The sequence below is a fragment of the Balaenoptera borealis genome, assembly GCF_965194805.1.
Source record: "Balaenoptera borealis genome assembly, chromosome: 2".
Taxonomy (NCBI): domain Eukaryota; kingdom Metazoa; phylum Chordata; class Mammalia; order Artiodactyla; family Balaenopteridae; genus Balaenoptera; species Balaenoptera borealis.
The window spans coordinates 181,349,023-181,373,025 of record NC_138867.1 but is presented as its reverse complement, the minus strand read 5'-3'; the positions used below and the strand labels follow the sequence as shown (position 1 = coordinate 181,373,025).

Sequence of the window (24,003 nt, the reverse complement as noted above, 5' to 3'; positions counted from 1 at the left end):
GCCCACTTCAATGCTGCATATTAATTCTAGCAGATGTGACCCAATGTGACATGTCACATTGTCACATCACAGCCCTGGCAGAATAAATAGGATATTAATAATAATAATAAACGAGGGGATGAACTTGAACGTTGAGAAAACAGGGACATGTTCTGTGCATTTCTTAGCGGGGAAGCGGATGCAGCCTTCTGTCCCAATCTTGCAGACCATGAAGGCAGCAGGATGCATTTCGGGGGCTCCATTTTCGGAAGCTGCATGGGTTTCGGGGTTCGGGGGGAAGGGGCGTGTGCTAATGGGCACCTGAACTGCCAAGAGGCACGGCTGCCCCGTCGGAGATGTTTCCCTGCAGTGGAAAGGACTTGGGTTAGCTGGTAAACCCTTCTAGCCAGAAGGAGCTTGTCCCTGGCTTCAAGGAGCCACGTGGACGTGCTCCCAGCTTTGGGCAGTTCAAGGAGTTTTGTCTCAAACTGTAGAGATGACGGATTGGAGGCTCAGCAAGGCTAAAGAGGGCCACCAAGTGACTTTTCGGCAACCCGACCTGCCTCTAATTTTCACAGGGAACTGCGGTTGCAGCCGCACCCCTAAGGGGGTCGCTGTAGGGGTGTCTGCCCTGTTCTACGGAGGAGGGGGCTCACTCGCTCTCTCCCTCTCTCTCTCTCCATGGGTTCCAAGCTGGAAATCTCAATCCCTGTTCTCTGAATCCCCGCTGGAGAGAAGGGGGCGGGGGGGGGCTCCGTGTGGGCGGAGGGCCAAGAAAGCTGGCAGCCCTTCAGAAAAGGAAGCCCCGCGAAAAGTCCAGGAGTCACGCTGGAGACAGGATGGAGGAAGTGGAAGGTGTTCGGCAGGGGGGAGGAGTTGGGGTGGGCAGGGAGGGGAGACAGAGGGGCCATGCAGACAGACTTGGGGTGAGGGGCAGGGTTGGGCTCTGAGATGGGGGAGCGGCTTTCTGGCAGGGCTGGGTGGAGGTGTCGGGGGAGAATGGGGTCTGGCCAGCCAGCGGACGCGGTCCAGGCCAGCCGCCGGCATCCACAGCGAGGCACGAGTGGGATGCCCAAACGCTGCGTTGTCATGGAAACGGAACAAATGGGGGATGAGTGTGAGGGAGCTAATTAATCAAGGACAGAAAACGGCATCGACATCCAAAACAAAACCAGGGGAAACAAATGAAAAAACAAAGTGGGGTGGTGGGGGGAAATAATCCAAAAAAACCAACCAAACAAAAAACCCCTCCAAAACAAAACACCTGAAAGCAAGAAAAAAAACAGAACAAAAAAAACCATGGAATGGGTGTGGGGCTGAAAATCGGGGTCTGAAAGGAGGACGGCTGTGACTTCCCCAGGGAGGTGCCCCCCAACCCTGGCAGAACACAGCATCTGGCCTCCCCACCCAGCACCCAAGGGTCCTGGCAGAGGCTCGAGGCGGCCACAGTGGTGATATCCTCATCCAAAAAGAACCTTCGGAGCAAACCAACCCAGCCACAGGAGCCCCACTTCTCAGTGACTCTCCCTTCTCTTCGTTTAGAGCTGAACAAACAGAGGCCAAGTCACTTGAATCACACAGCAAGGTAAACTCCTCAAGACCTCAGAGTCCCATGGAAAACCTGCTTCGGCAGAGGTGGGGGGCTGACGAGGCTGGATGAGCCCTGGGAAGGGCCCTCATCCTCCGGGAGCCTCAGTTTCCTCCTTTGTGAAATGGAGGCCATCGGTGATGTGTTGAGAAGGCCATTAAGCTGACCGGGGCAGTGCCCACCACACAGAAGCTGCTCAGCCTGGGCATGGGCCAGTGAAGTTTCCTTCTGGCCTTCCAGGATGCTGGAAAGATCAATGAGATGCTCATCATTGAGGGAGTTTGGGGATGAATTAGAGTTTAAAAAAAAAAAAAAAAAGTAATGGGAAGAATTTCTATTGAATCCCTCCCACTTTGAGAGGCCAGTGACCTCATGCCCATTTTGTGGATGAAGCAGTGGAGGCCCAGAGAGGAGCCAGGGCTAGTTGGAAGACACAAAGAAAGGAAGTGGTAGGGCCAGAGCTCAAAGCCAGGTATGCCTGATCCCTACCTCTGAGATAAAGTGAGCCTTGTCTTACCATGGTAATTAGCAAGAATTATATCCACGTGTCCCTTCTTGGCTCTTTCAAACTTGTGTCCTTACCCTCTGGGGATACCGAAGAGGGCAAAAGTACTCATCACCCATATACACCTATCAACTGAATAATCATCAGTTGAAAAATATCCAGCAGCCATCAAAGTAAATGTCCAGAAGCCATCAGTAAAAGGTTCATACTGAAAGGGATTATTGGAACATCAGAGGGAATAAGGGCTAGCTTTAGGATTTAAAGGTTAATATAATCCCAATTTATCCCTGTGTAAGGCTCAACATCACGCCCCAAAGGCCCTGTTCACATCGGATCTTATCTTAAAATATCTTCCCTTAGGAGTGTCATAATTTGGAAGGTACCTCTAACACTTTTCAGAAGTAGACACAAGGCGTACATCTTGAACACGTAACAGACTTGCTGTACAGGGTTGTTAATTATAAGTCAGTTAAGTGTGGGAGGGCATTTATGAACAACTGTAATTTTTGTGCTCACAATCCCCAACATGGCCGGCAGCCATCAATTAAATGGATCTGCCAATATGCTATAAAGGCTGACACCTAAGACACTTTGCCCACTTGCTTTCTCACCTACCCCATTCGTTTCTAAGGGTGTGCGGCAGGAAGAGGGCTGGTTTGCCACGAGTTAGGGGAGGATTGTGCCCATGAGCACTAGGTGGCTTAAAAATCCCCTGAGGGGGTCTCATAAGGCCTCTGGGCAGCCTTCCAGTTGGCGAGGGCGGGCGGCTGACGCTGTGTTCTGCCCAGTTTGGTGCTGACTCCCACCCACATCATCTTTCCACCCCTGGCTGCAAGCTTGAGGTGCAGGTTAGAAAAGTAAGGTGGGCACGGAACCCATGGGACGGAGTGGCCCCGCAGGACCCCCGCCCCCAATTACCGACCTGAATGGAGGGTCCAGGCAGGTTATAAGGGGACCACACCAGCCTTGGTCCTCAGCACGCTCCAGCTGGCTCTCGTTTCCAGCTCTTCTCGTCACCGAGTAGCCGGGGGGGTCCCAGTTGGGGGGGACCCGCGTGGGTGAGGGGATCAGGAGGGTGGGCGGTGGGGGGGTGGTGGGTTGGGGGGGGCGGGTCGCTTCAAACCCCGATTCACATGGAAAAACAACTCAAAAACCTTCAAAGCAACTGGGAGACGACCCCTCCCCCAGGCAGGAAGAGGCAGAAACTCAAAAACCAAGAAAGTGGGGGGCGGGGAGGGGTGCTCCAGGGGAGGAGGGGTTGGGAAAGGGTGAGGGGGAAAACTCAAAAGTGAGGTGATCTGGTTGGAGCACTAGGTAGGGAACTCAACAGTGTCAGACATCTCAACGATTCAGCAAGCCGCAGCTCTGAAGGGTGGGGGGGCTCTGCTGGGCATTTTGGGGTGGGAGAGGCTGCTGGGTGCTCCTCCGGACTCCAAAATGAGGATGTGGATGGGGAGGGGAGGGGAGAGGTGCCAGTTCTGCAGCCTCCACAGGGTTTACTTTAGCTTAGATTACACCTGTCAGGGGACGGGAAGGGGTCCAAGGCCTAATTCCAAAGCCCCTCCATTGAACCCCAGCCTGTGGCCCAGGGAGGGTGGGTACCGCCCCGCGGCCTGCCCTGTGCATCTTCCTTCCCCTCCCCCTTCTCCGCCACCCTGCCTCCCCACTGCCACCACCAGCTCCCTCCGCCATCGGGATAGCGTGCAAGGCCCGGAGGGACCTGGCTGGACCCCTGGCCCACGGGCTGACCAGCGGCCTTGACAAGCTCTTGTCATTTTGAGGTGGACATTTTGCTGCACCATAGATACTTTTTACTGTTGGTTTTTTTTTTTTTGGTACCCTCTCTCTCCCGATTTTTTTTTTTTCCTGGTTCTAGCAGAAAATGGGATGATATCTTGCCAATCGACTGATTCCCCTTGTCCCCTCGCCGCGGCCGCCAGAGACACAGGGCTTTCCGAATGACAAGGTGTAATCTAATGTTCCCCTCACCCCCCCCCAAAAACAGAGGAAACAGCAATGCAAAGGGTGTGAGGCAGGCAGCAGGCGAGGTGTCTAGAGCTCAGTGTTCCTGCAGAACGGCCCCGGCCCCCACCCCCTCCCCGACCCGCCATGCCCAAACGGAGGAAAGCCTGCCTTCCCACCCCAGGAGCCCCCTCTCCCCTTGGGATGAGGGTGGGATGAGGAGAAGGGCTGGGTCTTGACCTACCACTGCCTACCACCAGGGTCAAGTCAGGGGCTTTGGGGGTGGAGGGTGGGGTGGTATGGCCAGGTGTAATCAGCAAGAGCCAGGGAGGTCGCCAACATACCCCAGTGGTAGTCTTTCTGGAGATACAGGAGGTGGCGGAGGGCGGGTTCCAGGCCCAATATCTGTATCTACGCTTGTTTTGGGGTGCCAGGAGGTAAGGGGAACACCTAGAGGTCATATCCACCAATTATACGGCTTGGGTGCCAGAGTTTTAATTTTAAAAACAATTTGCCCCACAGAATTCCAAGCTATGAACTGATCTGAAGAGGCCTGGGGATGGGTTTCAGATAAAGGGTTCTGAAGAACACTTGGAAATTGGGGCAATCTGGATCTCCCTCTGGCATTGTATATTGAGTCCCGATCTCTTAGCTCAGCATTGAGAACTGGCGTTAAATTATCCCCATCTGGCTTCTTCCAAGATCCTGAGAATATCCTATAAGTCCCTTGAAGGTGGAAAGTTCTTTCCCATGTCTCTAGCTCGCTCCAAGTTCTCCCCACATGTTCCTATGTCATCGGGTGGATGGCACACCATTTAACCGGGTCCTGCACCATGGTTCAAAAATGCTATGATGCTAGACCAAGTGGTAAAGACACCATCGTCAGCCACTAATTCACACCTTAAAGGCTGACAATTTTAAAGATTTTAAAGAATATTAAACAGCCAGGGAGAATATAACCTGATCATCTTCCCACCCTGTCAAAGTCTGAGCTGCATCTCCCTTAGGAGAGTTCTGGGAGCAGAGCTCCCAGCTGCATTAAAAAAATGGGCTTGGTTTTGACCTTGGTCCTTTGAATATCAGAGATATACTTCGGGAGAAGGGTAAATCTGAATATTCCACTCACTGGATCACCCAGGGTCAGCAGAAGCTGGAGATTGTGAATTGAAGGAAGAGTTAGGTTGAGGGTGGGGATTCGGTGCAAATAACTCCCAGGGCTGGTTGCTCTGGTAACACTGTAAATGCTTGTAGCTTTCAGGCCAGAACATGCTAGGTGGCTCTTCTCTTCTGCTGGGCTGGTACTTATCTGCAAGGGTAGCCTAACATCCAAACTGATCCTTTTTTTTTTTTTTTTTTTTTTTGCCCCCTTCTGATACTCTGGCCACAGAACTTCCTGGGGGAGTGACAGGGAGTAAGATGAGAGATGTGGCTCTGGGGAGGCCACTGATCTCATGGGAACGGGGTTGGAGCCAGGAGAAAATGAGACCATGAGATGGGCTCAGACATGCATTAGCAAAAAATGAGATCTGAGCAAATGAATTAACATCTGCCCTCCAATTCTTTTCAAAGCAGTTTCCCATAAGCCATCTTATTCAAACAGTGGATGTTTGAAATACATGATGGGGAAACTGAGGTCCCCAAAGGGAAGTGACTTGCCCAGACCATTTATCTGAACTCAATTTCCCTGTTTTACAACAACTTCGCTTGCAATTTCTTATGTGCCATGCACCACACAAGGCACGAGATGAGCATTAATTTGCTCGATGGGATCCTCCCAACTGCCCTGTGAGCTAGGTAAATCAACGCTTCCTATTATTCAGATGAAGAAACAGGGACTCCAAGCAACCAAGTGACTAGCCCAAGGTCACACAGCCAGGGAGGGGCAGAGGCAGGACTTGAATCTAGGTCTCCCCAAGCCGCAAGTCTGTGCTCTCACCACCAGTCTATACTGCCCCAAAAGTCCAAGTGGTCTTCAGAGACCCTCAGCCACCTCTCAGTTTGAATTCACTGGGACCCAGCTTTAGTGAAGGGGCCGGGAGACCTCTGTCTTCCACCTTTTGGAGAGGTTCTGCCTGGCAGCTCTCACTCTGGATTCAAAAGGAGACAGCAAAAATAAATCCCTTGTTATTGCATCTGAAGTCCTCTTGCCAACTTGCCCCTGAACTTAATAATTGGGAGTTTAGAGAAGGCAGGTGAGGGACAAGAGAGAGAAAAAGGTGACCCCAAACAGGCTGATCTCAGCCCTCCACTATCATCAGTGTTGGGTAGTAAGCTGGGGGCTAGTGGCTATAAATCTAAAGGGATATTTTATTGGGGGTTGTTTTTTATTTGGGGTTGGAATGGGGTTCTCAAGGGTTTGCCTTTCCTCAGGGAGGGAACAGAAGATGGGAGCGAACATCTCCAAAGGTTTCAAGAGTGAGAGAAACACACAGAGAGAAAGAGAGCTGAAAGAGAGAGAAAGGCAGAGGGAGAGCTGGGGAAGGGGAGGGGGGAGGGGCTGTGCCCAAAGTTCCCCAGGGTTTTCTCCAGAATTCCACAGTTCTGATGCTCAGGTACTCAGAAAGTGACCGTGCTGTGTTGCTGGACAAAAGATGCCTGTGACTGGGCCCAGAGCCTGTGAGGTGGTGGGGGAAGCAGCCAACATCATCTGGGAGGCAGAGGCATAGCACTAAAGGGCAGAATAACTGGCCAAGTAGTTCTTCCAAAGTCTGTCATGCTACATTTTCTGATGGGTGGATCCATACTGGTACCCAGCCAGGATGCAAAAAGTCATCACACCAGCTACCACATTGAGTGCTGCCTATGCAGTGCCAAGCATGCATCATTTTGGGAGGACGGTCCACTGAAAGGTGGCCATTTCTCATATTTGGACATGTTGCTCCAATGAACAAGAACTCAAAATGCCGGCTACCCATTCAGCTGTGCTTCAAATGCCTGTTTTGGGGTTGTTTGGGAGGGTGGGAGGTGGTCTCATGCTGAGGCAGAAGGATGGAAACGTGCCTGCTTAAGCTCCCTTCCAACACGGCTGCCCTGTGGGGCTGAGGCATCAGCGCTGGGTAAAACAGAGCTGGCAAATTGGGCTGCTCTCCTCACACACCCCACTCAGGCTCTGACCTCCCACCATCTGTCTATGCCACCTCCCTTGTGCTCTTGAGCCCGGGCGGTCACTTTCTGCCCCAGCATCCCAGCTGTGGGACCCCTTCCGCCCTCCTGGATGGTAGTTGGGACAGGAACACTGGCTTTTAAATCACAATGCTTTTGGAGAACAACCACACAACAGCTCAGCCCAAGAAACCCAAACCAAAGAGCACGGAAACACAGGACAGAACCAAAGACGAAACGCTTTTGGGGAGGAGGGGGTCGGGTGAAGGGGATGGGAGGGGGGAAAAAAAAACGAACCAATTGGTTTTTCCCCCCCAAACGAAACAAAATCAAAACATTAATAATTAAATAAAAGGAAGGAAGAAAGAAAAAAACGAAGAGAACCAAAGGAGAAAAACGGAACGGAAGACGAGAAACACTCCAACAGAAGGCGTTGGGAATTCACCAAACCGAACCGACAAGAGTGGCATGCAGAGAAGATTTTTACATTCTCCCAGCATGCATCAGGCCCAAGTTACCATGACGACGAGGAGTGCAAAAAACTTAGCAACAACATTACCAAAGGATGCATAGAGGCGACCACAATGCAAGCATCGCATGTGTGCGGCCGGCCCTAGGCCGGGCTGGGCGCGGCTGAGATTTTCGTGTCTTTCTGGGTTTTTGCTCTCACTTGGTGGTTTTTTGTTTTGTTTTGTTCACGTTGAGCTCAGTATTCGTATTCGTCATTTTTTTTTTTTAGTTCGTTTTTCTATTATTTTCTGTGTGCATGTCTGCGTGTGTCCGTGTGCCTGTCTGTGTGCGTTTCTTGTGTGTGTGTGTCACTTTCGGAATGTAAAAATGTGGGTAAAGAAAGTAAAAAAGAAAAAAACACACCAACCTTCTCGAAGCTCTGAGGGATGTAAAGGGGGTTTGATGCAGAACACAATGACATGGGGAGAAGAGAAAAAATAGGGGAGATACAGAGAGTAAAAAGAGGACTTCCCAAGGCTAAAAGCTGCAATAGTTTGTTGATTTTTTTGTTTTCTTTAAACCAAAAAAAAAAAATTAAAATTAAAAAATAAAAAGAACAGCAACGACCTTTTAGTCTTTCCTCCGCTCTTTCCTTGACATACAAGATCTACATTTGCTTTCCACGATTTTTTTTTAAATTCAATTTTGGAGCGTCTGAGACCCAGGCAAAGAATGGGAAGCTGGACCCCCCCCAAAAGAAAGGACCCCACCTCTGGGACGGGGCGGGGGGTGCTGAGGACACAGAAGGCCCCCCTCCCTTGTCGCACCCTGGGCTAGAGGCCCCACCCCCGCCCTGCCCCATGCCTGCTGCCCACACTGTCCTCCTTGAACTCTGCCAGACTTACAAACCCCCATCCCAGGTGTTTGCAGAGAAATAAGCAGGTTAGACGAAGACCAGTCAGTTGGAGTCGTGGACGCGCTATAACTCACCAGAGGTGCCGTGGCATCGGATCGGATGTGTGCCCCCTGCCCGCCCCCGCCCCGGCGTCCCCGTCCCCTCCCGCCAGGCAGCCTCCTTCCTCCTCAGAGACGAGACGCAGAACCCAAGTGCAGCCAAGGCGCTGCTTCAGGGCTGGTTGGGGCTGTGCTTACTGGGGACCAAGGGGCTGAGGGTCTCCAGGTGAGGGAGGAGCCGCACAGCCTCCCAGGTGGAGAACGGCAGGGACTTGGTGCGTCGAACGGGGGAAATGGAGGCCCAAAGAAGGCTGGCATGGGGTCAAGTATACAGAGCCAATTGGGGCAGCCCGGGGGGATGAACGGGACCCTGTTTCCTGGCAGGCGGGAGCTGTTTCTACCACGAATCGGATCAGAAACAGCCAAGGGGATGCAGGAGATGGAGGAGGAGACAAATTAAAATTTCTGAAAGGACGGAAGAGAACCGACCCGGGGATGAGACGGGGTCCACAGAGACATCTAGGAGCAGGGGCGCCCCCCCCCCAACCTGGCACCTTTGAGGGGACACCAAGGGGCCCAGAAGAAAGTTTGTGTAGCCGCTTCCCAGGCCCTCCTTGGGTGGGTGGGGGCGTCGGGGCAAGGACACCCGTGCTTCCAGGCGTGACTAAGCGGGAAACTGACAAGCCTCAGCCCAAGCCCCAGGGCGTCTGCCTAAAGGAGCCCTTCTCTGAGGGTGACTAGGAGAGCGCCAGGCTCTGGGACAGCTGAGGGTGTGGGGCTGGCAGGGGCAGCCTTGAAGACCCCTCCCCAACTCTTAGATTAGGGGGGCGGTGAAGCAGGGAGCTACGAGGCCACGAGTCTGGAGAAGCGAAGCGAGCACACAGCAAAGGGGAGGCACTGCACGACACACCACAGAAGCCGACTCGGATGGGCGGGCGGGCGGGGTGGGGCAGAGGCCTGCAGGCTCCCCCGGCCCTGTAGGCCCACGACTGACCCCTCCGGCCCTGCCCCATTCCCTCCTGCCGCCCCCCCACCCCAAGTCCTGCAGCCCACGGGGCGGCCATCACAAGGCACGGGGGTGGGGGTGGGGGTTGAAGCTGCCCCCATTTTACAGGCGAGGAAACTGAGGTCCAGAGAGGGACACAGCCTCGCCCAAGGTCCCGCGGCCACAAGCGGGGCTGGGCCTGCCTGCTGGGGTCTGCAGGGGACAGGGGAGCCCGGAGGCTGTGAGCCCGAGGAGGGAGAGGGACGGGTGGGGCGGGTCCCTGCCTTCGACCTGGACGCAGCGTTCCCTACCTCGCACGTAGAGATTGGCGGGTGAGGAGTAGCGCACGCCAGCGCTGTTGGTCGCCACACACTCGTATTTGCCCTGGTCGGTCTCCTCGCTGCTCTCAATCTGCAGGGCTCCTGTGGGTAAAGGGGACAAGGCCTGGCCCATTAGGGGAAACCTCGAGGTGGAGGTTGGTGGGAGGGCTGTCCCAGAGTCCTGTCTCTTAGTCGGTCTGGGCCGGAGAGGCAGATGAAAAAGCTGAGTCAGCCTAGAAGCCCCCACTGGGTCAGGGCCTCCCTGCCTGCCTTTCCCCACCCCGATCCTGGCCCATCCTGGCCTGAACACACCGCCTGCCCCACAAATCCTCCACCCTCAGCTGGGACCTCGTAAACGACTGCCAAGTTGAGTGACAAAACTGGGGAGAATGTGTTTGCAGGAAAGCACCAAGTGATGTTCTCCAGGCAGGGTGGGGTGGAGAGCAGGTTGGCAGTCCCAACCCACAGCAGCCGTTCCAAAGACCCTGACACTTAAGGGGCCACCACAAATGATGTGCCAATTCAGGGAGCTGGTGATCGCCTGCTGGTTTCAACCAGTGCCTGTGTGTAAAGGACCGCAGGTCTGGGTTCCTCAAGTATGTTTGGAATCACAGGCCTCAAGGCCCACGGTGTCCAGAAACAGAGACAGGGTTGTAGATCTTCAGGGGTGTTTAAATTTCAGGACTGGGTTACCACTCCACAAGAGCAAAGGTAAAGGAGGCTGAGAGTGATGTACATCAGGTATGTTTGAAAGCAGAGGCCTGGATCCACGCTTTCTGTACCTGAAACTGATTGAAGAGTGAATTTCCCCAGAGATTTAAAGTCATCTAAGTCAGTCTGAATTCACAGATCTGTTTTAAAACCACGGGCCTGGATTCAGGATTCCGGATGCTCACAAGTAAATGAATTTTCTCAAGTGTGTCTGCAACCATAGACGGACACCCAAGTCCACGGTGCTCATAGGTTAACGGGGAGAATTTTCAAAAGTGTTTGAAATCAGGTGTGAAGGAAAACCTCTAACCCGTGCAAATAAAGTTGAGGCTGAAATGCCCCCAGCATGCTTGAAATTACAAACCTGGATCAAAGAATTTGTTGGTCATGAGTGAATAAGAATTTTAAAAAGAGGTCAATTTTCTCAAGCTTATTTAAAATCACAGGCCCAAATCAAAGGTCTTGGTGCCCACAAGTAAATGAAAATAGGGCAGATTTCCCCACAATATGTTTGAAATCACAGGCCCAGATGAAAGCCTTCACTTCCCATGAACACGTGAAAATGAATGAACCTTCTTAAGAATATTTAAAAGCACAAGGCCTTGATCACACACTATGGTGCTCATGACTAAATGAAAACGTGGCCAAGATTTCCCCAAAGATATCTGAAACCACAGGCCTGGGACAAATCTTCATTTTCACAAGCAAAATACATCTCTAAGTATGTTTGAAATCACGGGCCTTGATCAAATACTTGAGTGCCCGTGAACAAACTAAAAATGAGGCAGAGGTTTCCACAGTTATGTTTGAAATCAAAGGCCTGGACCAAAGTCCTCATTTTCATAAGTAAATAAAACTGCGTAAATATCTATAAGTACGTTAGACACACAGTCCTGGACCCTGTGACTGGCTGACTGGTAAATGAAGGTGCGGGAACACCTCCAAATGTGTTTCAATCACACATTGTTTTTGTTTGCTGTTGTTTTTGTTTGCTGTTGTTGTTTTTGTTTGCTGTTGTTTTTGTTTGCTGTTGTTGTTTTTGTTTGCTGTTGTTTTTGTTTGCTGTTGTTGTTTTCCCCAATCACAGGTTTTGATCAGAGTCCCTGGCACCAGGAGTCCAAAAATCCAGTCCAAGGTCCCAAGCAGACCCCTCCTCCCAGCCTTGTTTGTGGGTGTCCCACGGAAGTGAGGGGAACCCACAGATCGGGAAGTTCTCTCCGGGGGCCGTGGATTAGGCTTCTGCCCCTTCATAACACTTCCTACCAACCTCAAGGCTCCAGGGAAGCAGGCAGGCAGGTATTACTATGGAGGCCCAGAGAGGGCAGGGAGCCTGCTCAAGGTCACACAGCATTTCGTGGCAAAGTCAGGACTAGACATGGACTCTTCCCTAGGGCTCCCACCCAGGCCTGTTCTAGTCTATTCTCTAAGGGCAGCACCATGGGGCTGCCTTTGAGACTGCCTATCTCTCTGCTCCCTCAAGCTGGACCCTCCACTCCCCCTGCCCCGCCACCCAAATCAAAGCTCCAGAGCTGGAAGGCCCCCTCTGCATGTCCATTGTACAGATGGGAAAACCAAGGCTAGAGACAGATGAGGGCTGCATACAGAGCAGTGGCCAGAAGCCTGACTCCCAGCGCTCTGGGTGGGCATGGGAGACGCTGCCCCTTCCTGAGGACACAACCCCCTGACTGCGGCCAGGTGACCCAAGGGGCCACCACGGCCACACTCAGCCCCCAGCCACAGATAGTGACACAGACACAGAAACTGCACGGACACTGGGCGGGGTGGCGAGGAGAACACATGTGGAGGGGGGCCTGGGGCAGACCCCGTGGAGCCTGGGGGGCTGGGCGGGCGGCGAGAGAGTGTGAGTGGGTGGGTGGGTGAGGAAAGAGCCTCTTACCTCGGATCGGAGTGCTTTCTGTAAGGGAAGCAGAGAGAGTCAGGTGAATGTCAGAAGGCAGTCCTGGGGGGGCCAGGGGGCCCCAGGGAGGCGGGGCTGGGCCACGAGCCAGGCCTGAACACTCTGCCCCCAGGGCTGGGAGGGGGCGCTGAGGCAGCCCTGGGCCTACAAACCCTGCAGGCCTTGCTGAGGAAGAATCAGGAGGGCTTCCCGTAGGAGGCAAGAATCTCCTAGGGAAGGAGAGGCTGAGTCTAGAAGCCCCTCTGGACTGGCCTGAGGGGCGTGGCCATGCCCCAGGGAGGTCCATGGCCTCGCCTGGCCCTGTGGGCTGCCTTTCTTCTGGGCCGAGGAAGAGAGGTCCATGACCTCCCCCCCTATTCCTTCTTGGGAGGGTCACGGAATGATGGGGGTCTCGGGAGTCTTGTTAGAGAAGGGGGAGAGGGGTTAGTGCCCCAGGGCTGGGCATTAATAAAGCAAAGGGAAGGTGTTACAGACAGGCCAAGTAGGAGGGACAGGGGAGGGCAGTGAAAGGGGATGGAGGGCAGAGGGAGGGCCCTGCAGCCTCCTTAACATCCAAAAGGAAAAGAGGAAGAGAACGATCTATGTGTCTATATGGGTGCTGGGGGCTGGGACACCTCAGGAGACCAGAAATGGTGGTGCCGGGCTAGAGTTTCCCACCCTCTGCTCATCTTCCCAGGGGAGATCTGGGCCCCCTCTCTCTCTGCTGAGGACCTGGGCACCCCAAGGCCAAGGCAGAGAAGCCGCCGAGAGTGAGAAAACACAGCTCTTTCTGCCTGGCCCAGACCCGTTTTGCAGATGAACAAACTGAGGCCCACAAGGAGCCAAGGAACTGTCACGCCATGAGCCAGAGGCAGGGGTGAGCCTTGAACCCAGCTCTCCAGCCTCCCAGGCTGGGGCCCCTCTAGAACTTTAGGGGGGCCCTATATTATCTCTTACAAAATCCCCGACCTAATGGGGCCATTCCCCTTCTTCACACAGAGGGAGGGGAGAGAGGAGGAAGGAGGGGAATTTGCCTAAGGCTGCACCATGGAGAGTGAAAATCTGGGTCAGTGGGAATCTAGGTCAGCTCTGGCTCAGGCTGTTTTACTACACTTGGACTATCACCATAGTCCAAGTGACAGAAGCCAGAGGCCAAAGGACAGAACTTCCCAAGATGGCCAAATAGCCCATGGCCACTATGTTGAGAGGAAAAGATACACCTTTTGGGTATTAAAGGTGGTTTTGCTTTCTACTCCGAGGAAGATGAGAAGTTACTATCACGGGCCAATATCAGTCATTCTTACCTTAGTAAGAATTAGCCCAGCAAGTTGGATGCAGGGGATTTAGGCTGGGCTGGGAAAAGAGGACAAGATACACCCAGTACCAGCCCAGCTGGAACATTCCTCCCTCTCCCTAGATCCAGCCCGCAAACTTCTGTAATTTCACATTTTCCAGCAGTGTCAAGGCCCAGAATGGGGCAGGGGGTGCCGTATGTGCGGAGCTCCACTAGCCCCTCGTGGTCTTGTCTTTTTTCCTCTTTTCCTTTTGGGCTCCTCTCTCTGCAGCCCCCGGGTGCCCGGATGGGGAGGGCTGGGTGGTCAGGGGCAGGGGGGCGGTGGGGGGAGACGTTAGTAAACATGCCACGTGGAGTGGGTCACAGTTACTGTCACGGTGGCCATTAGTCAGAGGAGAGGGGACAGGAAGGGGGGACACGGTGGGGTGGGGGGGCGTTAGTTGTTGACGTGGTGAAGAAATTAAACTTACCAAAGGTTTCTGAACGTTTACAACGGAGGGACAAGAAAAGAGAACAGGAACATTAACGGGTGGTATGCAGAAGCCTGTATCCTCGTGGGTGCGGGAGGGGAGGTCAGAATAATGATCAGATTGATTACAATTTTTTTTTTTTTCCTTTGGCCGTGCTGTGCGGCTCGTGGGATCTTAGTTCCCCGACCAGGGATTGAACCCGCGCCTCCTGCAGTGGAAGCTCGGAGTCTTAACCACCAGACCACCAGGGAAGCCCCTTGATTGTGATTTTTAAAGCAGCTGATGTTCACTGAGCACCTGCTACATACCAGGCAGCCTGTCAGGGGCCCCTCACAGAAACGCTAGGGAATAGGCACGGTTTATGAGGATGCTGAGACCCAGGGGATGGGGCACCAAGGTCCACAGTCTTAATCATTTCATTATATTGGGGCGACGATGGTGGAAACCAGCAGAGGAGCAACTGGATCCCGAAGGTTGCCATCACTCCTCCAGCTGAACCCCCCAAGCTGCAAATATCCTCAGACAGGTCGGGACGGGGAAGGCTACATCTCTCCCCAGTGCGAGGTCCGGGTCTCTCCCGGGAAGAAATTCTGGGCTTAACATCTGCCCCTTTTCAGGGTTTGGGTCTTTGTTGAGGGAAGGCGAAAGCAGAGGATGGGCAGACAGGACTCCTCAGAGGATGGGACTGGGCAGTGAGTGGGGGGGGAGGGGCGCTGAGAACGATGGGGTGGCCTTCAGGCAGGGGTGGCTCCAGGGCGGGGGGGCCCCTCAAAGGAAGGAGAGAGAGAAAAGAGAGGGTGCACCAACACGTGTCCATGTGACTGAAACATGCGTGAGTGCCCGCGGGCACATCCCGACCACACACGTGTCCGCGCACACAAGGACCAGCCTGAGACGTGCACACGGGAGGGACTGTCACGTGGATACACGTGTGACCGAGACACACGTGGACAGGCTTTGCTATGTGGGGTGGGGAGGCAACCCTGTGCCGATGGCACAGCCTGTGTGTGCCCACACACGGGGAGCAGGTCAGGACACACAGGGAGCCCGGACACACACACGCGGACGTTCGTGAGGCAGTTAAGACAGCCGACACAATGCACACACAGCCCCGCAGAGAGATGGACCCACAGACAGAGGCACAGAGGTGCTGTGCTAAGACACGATTGTGGAAGTGCCTGGCCCCAAGGTGGCTAAGGCCTTGTGCTCTGTCCAAGGCTCCCCTATCCCGGCCGGGGCCTGGACAAACAGGCTGGACTGCCTGTCCGTGCCCCATCACGTCCTTACTGCTTCAGTCTTGGAGACACTCTCTCCCTGCAGCCCTCTATGGCTCCCCAGTACCTTACCTGTCTATGCCCACTATCTCCTCTGGAGACACCCACTGCTTCAGTACTGGAAATACTCTCTTGCCTTTGCCTTATGCTCCCCTCTACTCCCACCTGTCTGGACCCCATTATATCCTCACTGGACAAGTCTGCTGCTTTAGCACAGAAGATACCCTCCCTCTGCCACCTTCCATGGCTCCCCATCACCTCTGCCTGTCTGTTCCCCCACTATGTCCCCACTGTTGGGGCACTGTAGACACCCACCCTCCTCTGTGGGTTTCCATCACCCGCAACTATCTGTGCCTCATTAGGACCCCACTGCGTAGGTACTGGAGACCCTCTGCCCCTGCGGCCTCTGTAGCTCCCCATCATTGTACATTTCTGGGTCCATTATATCTCCATGCAGGCACTGAAGAACTCTCCCCCTACCATCCGCCATAGCTCCCCATTACCCCTGCCTGTCTATATCCTATTACACCCCCACTGGTTCAGCTCTGAAGACACTTTCTCCCCCAATACCAATGCCCTCCGTGGCTGCACATCAGCTCTGCCTTTCTGTCCTCCATCAGTCCCCAGGGCTTGGGCCCTGAGATGCTGCCCTCCCCCTTCTACCCTCTGTGGCTCCCGCATCCTCCTGGCCACCTGTGCTCACCTGATCGCAGCTGCTTGATGCGCCCATTGCTGGCACTGGGGTCCACGGGCAAGAAGTCCTTGAACCAGGTGATCTCGGGGTCAGGGTTGCCACTCGCAGCACAGAGCATGGTAGCTGTCCGAGTCCGCTCTACCACCTTCAGCTGGGGGCCCATGTCGATGTTGGGGAAACCAGGGGGCAGCTGGTCCTCTGAGGGTGGAGGCGGGAAAAACAAAGCAGAGGCCCAGTTGTCACGAGGCCATCCCACCAGGGTGGGGCTCAGGGACGGGCCCTGGGTCCAGCCCCTGCCTGGCTGGGTGACCTCCTATAGCCTGTTTCTCTCTCTGTCTGTGAGAAAGACCACTCTCATGTCGGGGAGCTGCTGGGAGAACATCAGGCGAGACCAGTACCTCTGACCCGGGGCGATCCTGCCCCCAGGGGACACTGGGCCATGTCTGGGGACATCTATCGCTGTCACTCCTGGCATTGAGTGGGTGGGCCCAGGGATACTGCTCCACCCCTCCCAGCGCCTAGGACGGCCCTGCAGAGGATGATCCGGCCCTGATGTCAGCAGCGCAGAGGCTACAAAACCCCTGGGTTACTTTACAGCAGCCAGAAGGAGCTTTTTGGAATGTAAACGGCACCACACCGCCCCGCCTGCTGCCCGTGGCCCCCCCCCACCCTCTGGAGGAACCCAGCCTCCTTGCCCGACGCTGGCCCCCGCTGGCCTCGACTGCCCCGTCGCACGCCAGCCTCACACTTCTCGTTCTCTCCATCCAGCCACACCAGCCACCTTGCTCCCCAAAGTCATCACGCCCCCTCCTGCATCACCCCTGGGCATCCGCATCACCTCAGGCTAGCTCGTGGCCCCAAGTTATAAATCCTCCTGGGGAATTCCCTGGCGGTCCAGTGGTTAGGACTCCATGCTTCCAGTGCAGGGGGCACAGGTTTGATCCCTGGTCGGGGAACTAAGAGCCTGCATGCCACACAGCATGGCCAAAATAGTAACAATAATAATAAAAAATTCTCCTGGACTCCAGAACATCCAAGCGTCAAACTCCATGGCTCATGATGTATCCGCATCTCCGCCATGTCCCTACCGCCCCCTGCGGGTCCTGGCACACAGCAGGTGTGCCTACTACTGAGCCCGTGCTCTAGAGCCCACGAGCCACAACTACTGAGCCCGTGTGCCACAACTACTGAAGCCCGTGTGCCTAGAGCCCATGCTCCACAACAAGAGAAGCCACCTCAATGAGAAGCCCGTGCACCTCAACGAAGAGTAGCCCCCGCTCGCCGCAACTAGAGAAAGCCCGCGCGGAGCAACGAAGACCCAACAGCCAAAGATAAATAAATTAAAAAAAAAAATCTTAAAAAAAAAAGAGTGGATGTATGTATTTGTATTAACAGATACACTTTGCTGTACACCTGATACTAATACAACACTGTGAGTCAATTATACCCCAATAAAAATTTTTTTTAAAAAAAGAAGAATGTGGTTCTGGCCTGAGGCGATGGGGCGGGTGGCCTTCGTTCATGTAATCTGCACATCGCACCATGGGCTCCATGGCCTGACTCAGCTGGAGTTGATGCCAGGGTGGGGTATGCAGCTCAACAGCCTCCCACCAGGTCCCACCCCCTCTTGCACCTTTGCCCTCCCCCTCCAGCACCTGGACTCCTGGATCCTTTTGCTCTCACCCCTAAAACCCCCAGCTCTGGTCTGGCCTGTCATCTGCAGTGGACAAAGGGTCCCCTGGGGTAGGGCAGGCTTCCTCAGCTAAAATTAAAACAGCCACTAGCTCCCTTGTTATGGGCTGAAATGTGTACCTCCCCCCTCCTCCAATACATAGGTTGAGGCCCTAACCCTCGGGACCTCAGAATTAGATTGTATTTGGAGACAGAGTCTTTACAAAGGTCATTAAGTCAAATGCGGTATTAGGGCGACCCTCATCCAACGTGACTGGTGTCCTCATAAGAAGAGGAGATTAAGAACCAGGCACACACAGAGTGGAGACCATGTAAAGACCCAGGAGAAGACGGCTGTCTCTGAGGCAAGGAGAGAGGCCTCAGAAGGAACCAACCCTGCCGACACCTTGATCTTGGACCTCTAGCCTCCAGACTGTGAAAAAAACACGCGATGTAAGCCGCCCAGACTGTGGTACTTTGTCAGAGCAGCCCTAGCAAACTAACACAGTCCCTGCCCCACCCCTGATGGACAAGGGACAAAAAAGTGACCGCACGCAGGGCTGATGAGACCGAGGAGAAACAGGTCTGCTAGTCCACAGCTGGCAGGAATGCTCATTGGTACAGCGGGACCAGGAGGGGCGAGTTGGTACCATCCACCTGAGACCCCCAAGCCCTCAGCTCAGCGGCTGGCTCCCCAGGCCCGTGCACTCAAGGAGGAAGGCAGAGGTGTTCCCGAGGCACCAACAGGAACGGAAAATGCCGGCGACAATCTAAACACCTGTAGAGACCTGGGCCATCTACGAATGGGTCCCTGAAACAAGCAGAAGGAATCTCCTTACAGACAGATTCGTAACAAACTCCAAGATGCATTCCTAAGTGGACAGAGTTCAGTGTGAAAGATGTGTAGACCAAGGATCAAAAACTACAGCCCCTGGGACTTCCCTGGTGGCGGTCCAGTGGTTAAGAATCCGCCTTCCAATGCAGGGGATGCGGGTTCGATCCCTGGTCGGGGAACTAAGATCCCACATGCTGCGGGGCAACTAAGCCTGCGCGCTGCAGCTGAGCCTGTGCGCTCTGGAGCCCGCATGCCACAACAAGAGAGAAGCCCGTGCACCGCAATGAAAGACCCCGCGTGCTGCAACTAAGACCCAGCACAGCCAAATTAATTAATTAATTAATTAAAAGAAAACAAAACCAAAAAACTACAGCCCCTGGGCCAAAACTGGGGCCCCGCTTATTTTTGTTGATAAAGGTTCATTGGTGCACGGCCACGCCCATTGGTTTCCTCATCATCTACACGGCTTTCCTGAACTGAGAAGTTGCAAGAGACACTGTCTAGCCTGCAGAGTCAAAAATATTTACTCCGGTGTTTTACAGAAGAAGCCTGCTGCCTCCAGGTAAAGATAAAGCTGCTATTTGTGTAAAAAGGAAATAATAAACGTGTATTTGCTTACAAATGCCCAGGAGGGGCACCGGGCATGGTGGGTGTGTTGGGGGATGGACAGGGGGCTGGGGAAGAGGTGGGCCAGAGGCCACCATGTGGGGAGGGAACAGAGACCCAGGTACATGGAAGGGGCAGGAGGCCAAGACGGGGTAAGGGAGAGCATGGCCGGGGCACCATCACCCCGTGTCCCCAGTTAAACAAGAGAGCTGTGGTTCCGGCCCAAGCAGGGGTCGCTTCGTAGAGGAAAACGGCCCCAGTCCCAAGTCCTGAGCACTATGTACCAGGCCCTGTAAGGTAGCTTTCTGTGCCCACCTCTGAGATGGGATCTATTTCACAGAGGGGGAAACTGAGGCTCAAACACACGCGTACCCGCCCGGGTCATACAGCCGGGACACAGCAAGGCTGGGATTTGAACCCAGGCCGGGCTAAGCCTGAAGGAAGCTGGGTGTGGCTGGCATCTGCAGAACCCCCAAGCTGGGCCTGGACCTGTGGGGTCGGATGGGGTGGTTGGATCCTGTCTGAGCTGCTTCCACACCCAGTTTGTTCTTCCCGGCCTGGAGGCCTGGACCACCTCATGCATGGTTCTGATTGGCTACTGATGACGTCACCGGAGGTTTGGGCCAAGACAACTGGGCCTCAATTCTTGGTGCTCAAACCTGGCCCAGGCGTGCTGGGGGCTGGGTCTGCTGGCGTCCCTCTGTGCACCCGTTTCCTCTGTGTGTGTGCACGGGCGCACGAGTGTGCATGCGTGCTCACCCACGTATGCACCCGCACCCCACGCGTGTCCACACGTGAGCACTTCCTGGGTGCGTGCAGCCCCGCGAGGGGCCCCCGTGAGTGCCTGTGGGCGGCAGCCAGCCAGGGTGGGGGAGGCCGCGGCCGCCTGACGTTACCGAGAGCTCCTAATTAAACAAAAATGTTCATCGAGTACCACATTGTGCCTGATTCCTCTGAGTTTAATTAAAACAACAGCGCGGGAGGCGTGAGCAGGGTCCACAATCAGATGGCAGCGGAGGAAGGGAAGCTGGGGGTGCTGGGCCCGGCAGCCCAGACCTTCCCGCTCAGCCGCGGGGAGGGGGGGGGGGGAGGAGGGTGTCCCTGGGGCTCGCGGGGCGGGGGCGCCTGAGGCGGGGGAGGCAGGGGGCACAGGCGTTCTGGGTCAAACGCTCTGGGCTGGGCGCCCAGCCCAAGCGCCACGTCTTTCTAGGCGGCCCGAGAACAGAGAGATGCCAAGGGTCTTGTTGGGGGGGGCGGGGAACGGAGATGTGTCTTTCCCAGACTCCCAGAGACTGAGCGGTTAATAGATTCACAGCGTGTCCTTTTAACTCTCTGAGCGCTTACAATGGAGGCTGGCACAGTAGGGGGGGGGGCGGGGCGGGAGGCGGGCTGTTCCTGAGAAAGGTCAGGGCAAAAATATCTGCTGGGAAGAGGCGGGGCGGGCTGGGGCGGGTGGACTCCTCCCCTTCCCTCCTCCTCCCTCAATCCGCCAGCAGGATGGGCTCCAGGACACACACACAATGAAACTATGAGGCCTCTTGTTAAAAAATTACTAGGAATTTCCAGGCGATAACGGCAGAGCCTTCTGAGGGCCGTCGCACACCAGGGTCTGGGACCACGTGCCCCTGCGGCCAATGTGACAGTTCCTCCCAGGGCTCCAAGTTGACCGTGGCTCCACTGCCTGGGAGGACACTGGATGACTCCCAACCTGGGAGCCACATGTGGGGGCCACCTGCCCCCAGTGGCTGGCAGTGGCTTGTACGTTTTTTTTTTTTTTTCATTTTGGCCGTGCCGTGCAGCATATGGAATCTTAGTTCCCTGACCAGGGATCCCGCATCCCCTGCAGTGGAAGCGCAAAGTCTTAACCAATGGACCACCAGGGAAGTTCCAAGTGGCTTCTACTTAGAGATCAGACAGGGTCAGGGTGCCCCAGTAGGCGACAGGCAGAATCCACCTACCCACCCACCCACCTGACAGCTGCAGTATGGCTGGTGGCAGCTGTCTTGTCACAACCAGAATAACAACAATGACAGTAATAATAATATCAGATCGGTAGAATCAACCAAATGCTTGTTCCCCTCGTGGCACCGTGCTGGTCCCCCACTTGTATCTGGTTCTGAAACAATCCCTTGTGGTGAACATCATTATTATCCCACTTTGGAGGTGAGGACGCTGCAGCTCAGAGAGGTTCATTAACTTGCCCAAGGTCACAAAGCTACGGAGGGGCAGTGCCAGGATGCGAACTCAAGTTGCAGGCCCCTGGGTTAAAACCACCCTGCAGGGCTTCCCTGGTGGCGCAGTGGTTGGGAATCCGCCTGCCAATGCAGGGGACATGGGTTCCAGCCCTGGTCTGGGAAGCTCCCACATGCCGCGGAGCAACTGGGCCCGTGAGCCACAACTACTGAGCCTGCGCGTCTGGAGCCTGTGCTCAGCAAAGGGAGAGGCCGCGACAGTGAGAGGCCCGCGCACCGCGATGAAGAGTGGCCCCCGCTCTCCGCAACTGGAGAAGGCCCTCGCGCAGAGACGAAGACCCAACACAGCCAAAAATAAATAAATAAATTTATAAAAAAAAACAACAAAAAACCACCTTGCAAGGGAGAAGGCAGCAGGGAGCAGCTGGGGTCGGGGGCAGGCGGGTTTGTGGTGAGACTGTCTGAATGATGCTGTTTTACAATAAGGAAGCCATTTTCTGGTCCCTAGCCCACCTGAATGAGGCCAGCAAGAAGCCCACAGGAAGGATCTGTGTGAATCTATGAGGAGGTGATATTTAGCTGTTTCTGCCTAGCCAGCCTCTATTCCTCCTTTGTTTCTTTAGGGGAACCACCCCTTACTGACCCCGTCTACTTGACTCCAGGGAAGACTCTGCCGATCAGAGTATTTGTTCCTCCAGCCACATTGACCAGCTCAGGGATGGTCATCTGACCCAAGCTGGGCCAACGAACAGCAGCAGTCCTGGGTCATTTAGTCCAGGGGGCCCCGGAGCCTGGGGCTAATGGGGGGAATCTCACTAAGGATACAGTTGATAGGGAAGAAAACAAACCCAGAGGCAGAAAGTGAACTCTGAGAACATCAATATGAGCTCCTGGATCCAGCCGAACCTGAAGCTAGTCTACTCCACAGATATTTTAATTACATGAACCAATGAATTCTCAGTTTGAGTTGGATCTGCCTCTTGTAATCAGAAGAGCATGATTAAGATGACAGATGGAGATGATTCTAGTCCCTTAACACTCTTCTTTTCGGCAAAGACTCAGTAAATTCCTACCAGAAGGCTCTGGGCCCCAGTTGTATTACAGGCTAAAAAAAGGAGATCAAGGTCCCCCCAGAGAGAAAATCCAAAGCAAGACTTTCATGAATCCCTTTGGTATTTGTCCGAAAAGTCCAGGCCCCAGGTCCTCCCCGACCCACCCTGGGGAGCCCAGTACCTCGGAGGACAGTGAGCTTGGCATGGACGGTGATCTCCCCGACGGAGTTCTGGGCCACACACTCGTACACGTTCTCATCCCGGGGTGTCCGGAGTGGCTGGATCCTCAGCACGGCCCCTGCACTCCCATCAAACTCAATTGTCTGCCACGGGTAGGGGACAAAGGTCAGGGTGAGGCTGGGGTCCCAGGCGTGAACAGGAGGGGAGCTGGGGGCTGTACACACGTGTGTATACATCCATGTAAAGATGCTGGAGGCAGAAAACGGTCTGTACAAGTAAAGGGTATTGTGCATAAGTGGGTGTGTGACACTTGCATGTAAGTCTGGTGACAGGCATGTGACAGGCATGTGAAGGCGTGCTGGACGTGGAAATGTGCGTGTCTGACCATGTACTTGTGCACAGAGTTGTGAATTCCCTTCTGTGTGCAGTGCTGAGATAAGATTCAGAGAGGGCAGGGGGTTGCTTGAGGCCACACAGCACAAAGGTGGCAGAACAAGCGAGCCTGAAGGGCCTTCATGGGGCACATGGTGGGGGGTGCACGTGGCAGAGAGTGGGTGGGAGAAGAGAAGGGACCTGTCTGGAGAGGGGGCCTGCCCTGACCGCCCGTGCTCCACCTGGGGAACGTTTCTGGGACGGCTTCTGTGGCCGAGCTGCTGTGGCCCCATCCAGGGGTGGGGCTGGCCCTCAGCTGTCTCCCCTCCCCTCCCCCACTCCCCCGACTCACCTCAAAGCGCTGCGAATTGACCTTCTTGCCCTTCTTGTTCCAGGTCACGCGTGGCTTGGGATCGCCCGTGGCCTGACACACAAAGGAGGCCACGCCCCCTGACACGCCAATCTGGTCCTTGGGTTCTTTGATGAACCTGGGGGGTTCTGGGGAGAGAGCAGGAAGCAGAGGGGCTCTGGTGGGCCCGGGCATGTGACGAGGACCCTATGGGGCCAGGCAAACATGCCCTCCATCCTCTGTCCGACCACAGAGGTACCATGTGGGCCCGACAGGAGGGCTGGAGAGAAGAAGAAATGGTACCACTGCCCCCTGTGGGTACCCCGGGCCCTGCCCAGCACCTCCACCCCCCGACCCGTATACAACAGCCACACATACTCACACGAGGACACACCTCAAGTGGGCACACCTGCTCAGACCCAGTGCCACAGGGGAAGGTGAGAGGGGATACCCCTGAGACTTCGGGGTCCCTAAATTCAGCCCCTGAAGGCCCTCAGTAGTGACCAGCCAAACTATGGAGGGTCCTTGATCTTAAGAAGACTTGGGAGGAGAGAACTTGGT

The 24,003-nt window shown here is 54.8% G+C and overlaps 1 protein-coding gene across 1 annotated transcript in view; it reads right to left on the bottom strand.

The window, feature by feature from the left end:
• The window catches only part of PTPRS (protein tyrosine phosphatase receptor type S), a 121,486-nt gene that overhangs the window by 34,376 nt on the left and 63,107 nt on the right, over positions 1 to 24,003 (bottom strand). Inside the window, exons 3-6 of the mRNA XM_082379269.1 lie at positions 23,446 to 23,591; positions 22,723 to 22,864; positions 16,195 to 16,383; positions 9,837 to 9,947 (exon numbers count right to left, since the gene is read on the bottom strand). Of these exons, the coding sequence (XP_082235395.1) occupies positions 9,837 to 9,947; positions 16,195 to 16,383; positions 22,723 to 22,864; positions 23,446 to 23,591 (588 nt within the window). The remainder of the gene's footprint in view (positions 1 to 9,836; positions 9,948 to 16,194; positions 16,384 to 22,722; positions 22,865 to 23,445; positions 23,592 to 24,003) is intronic.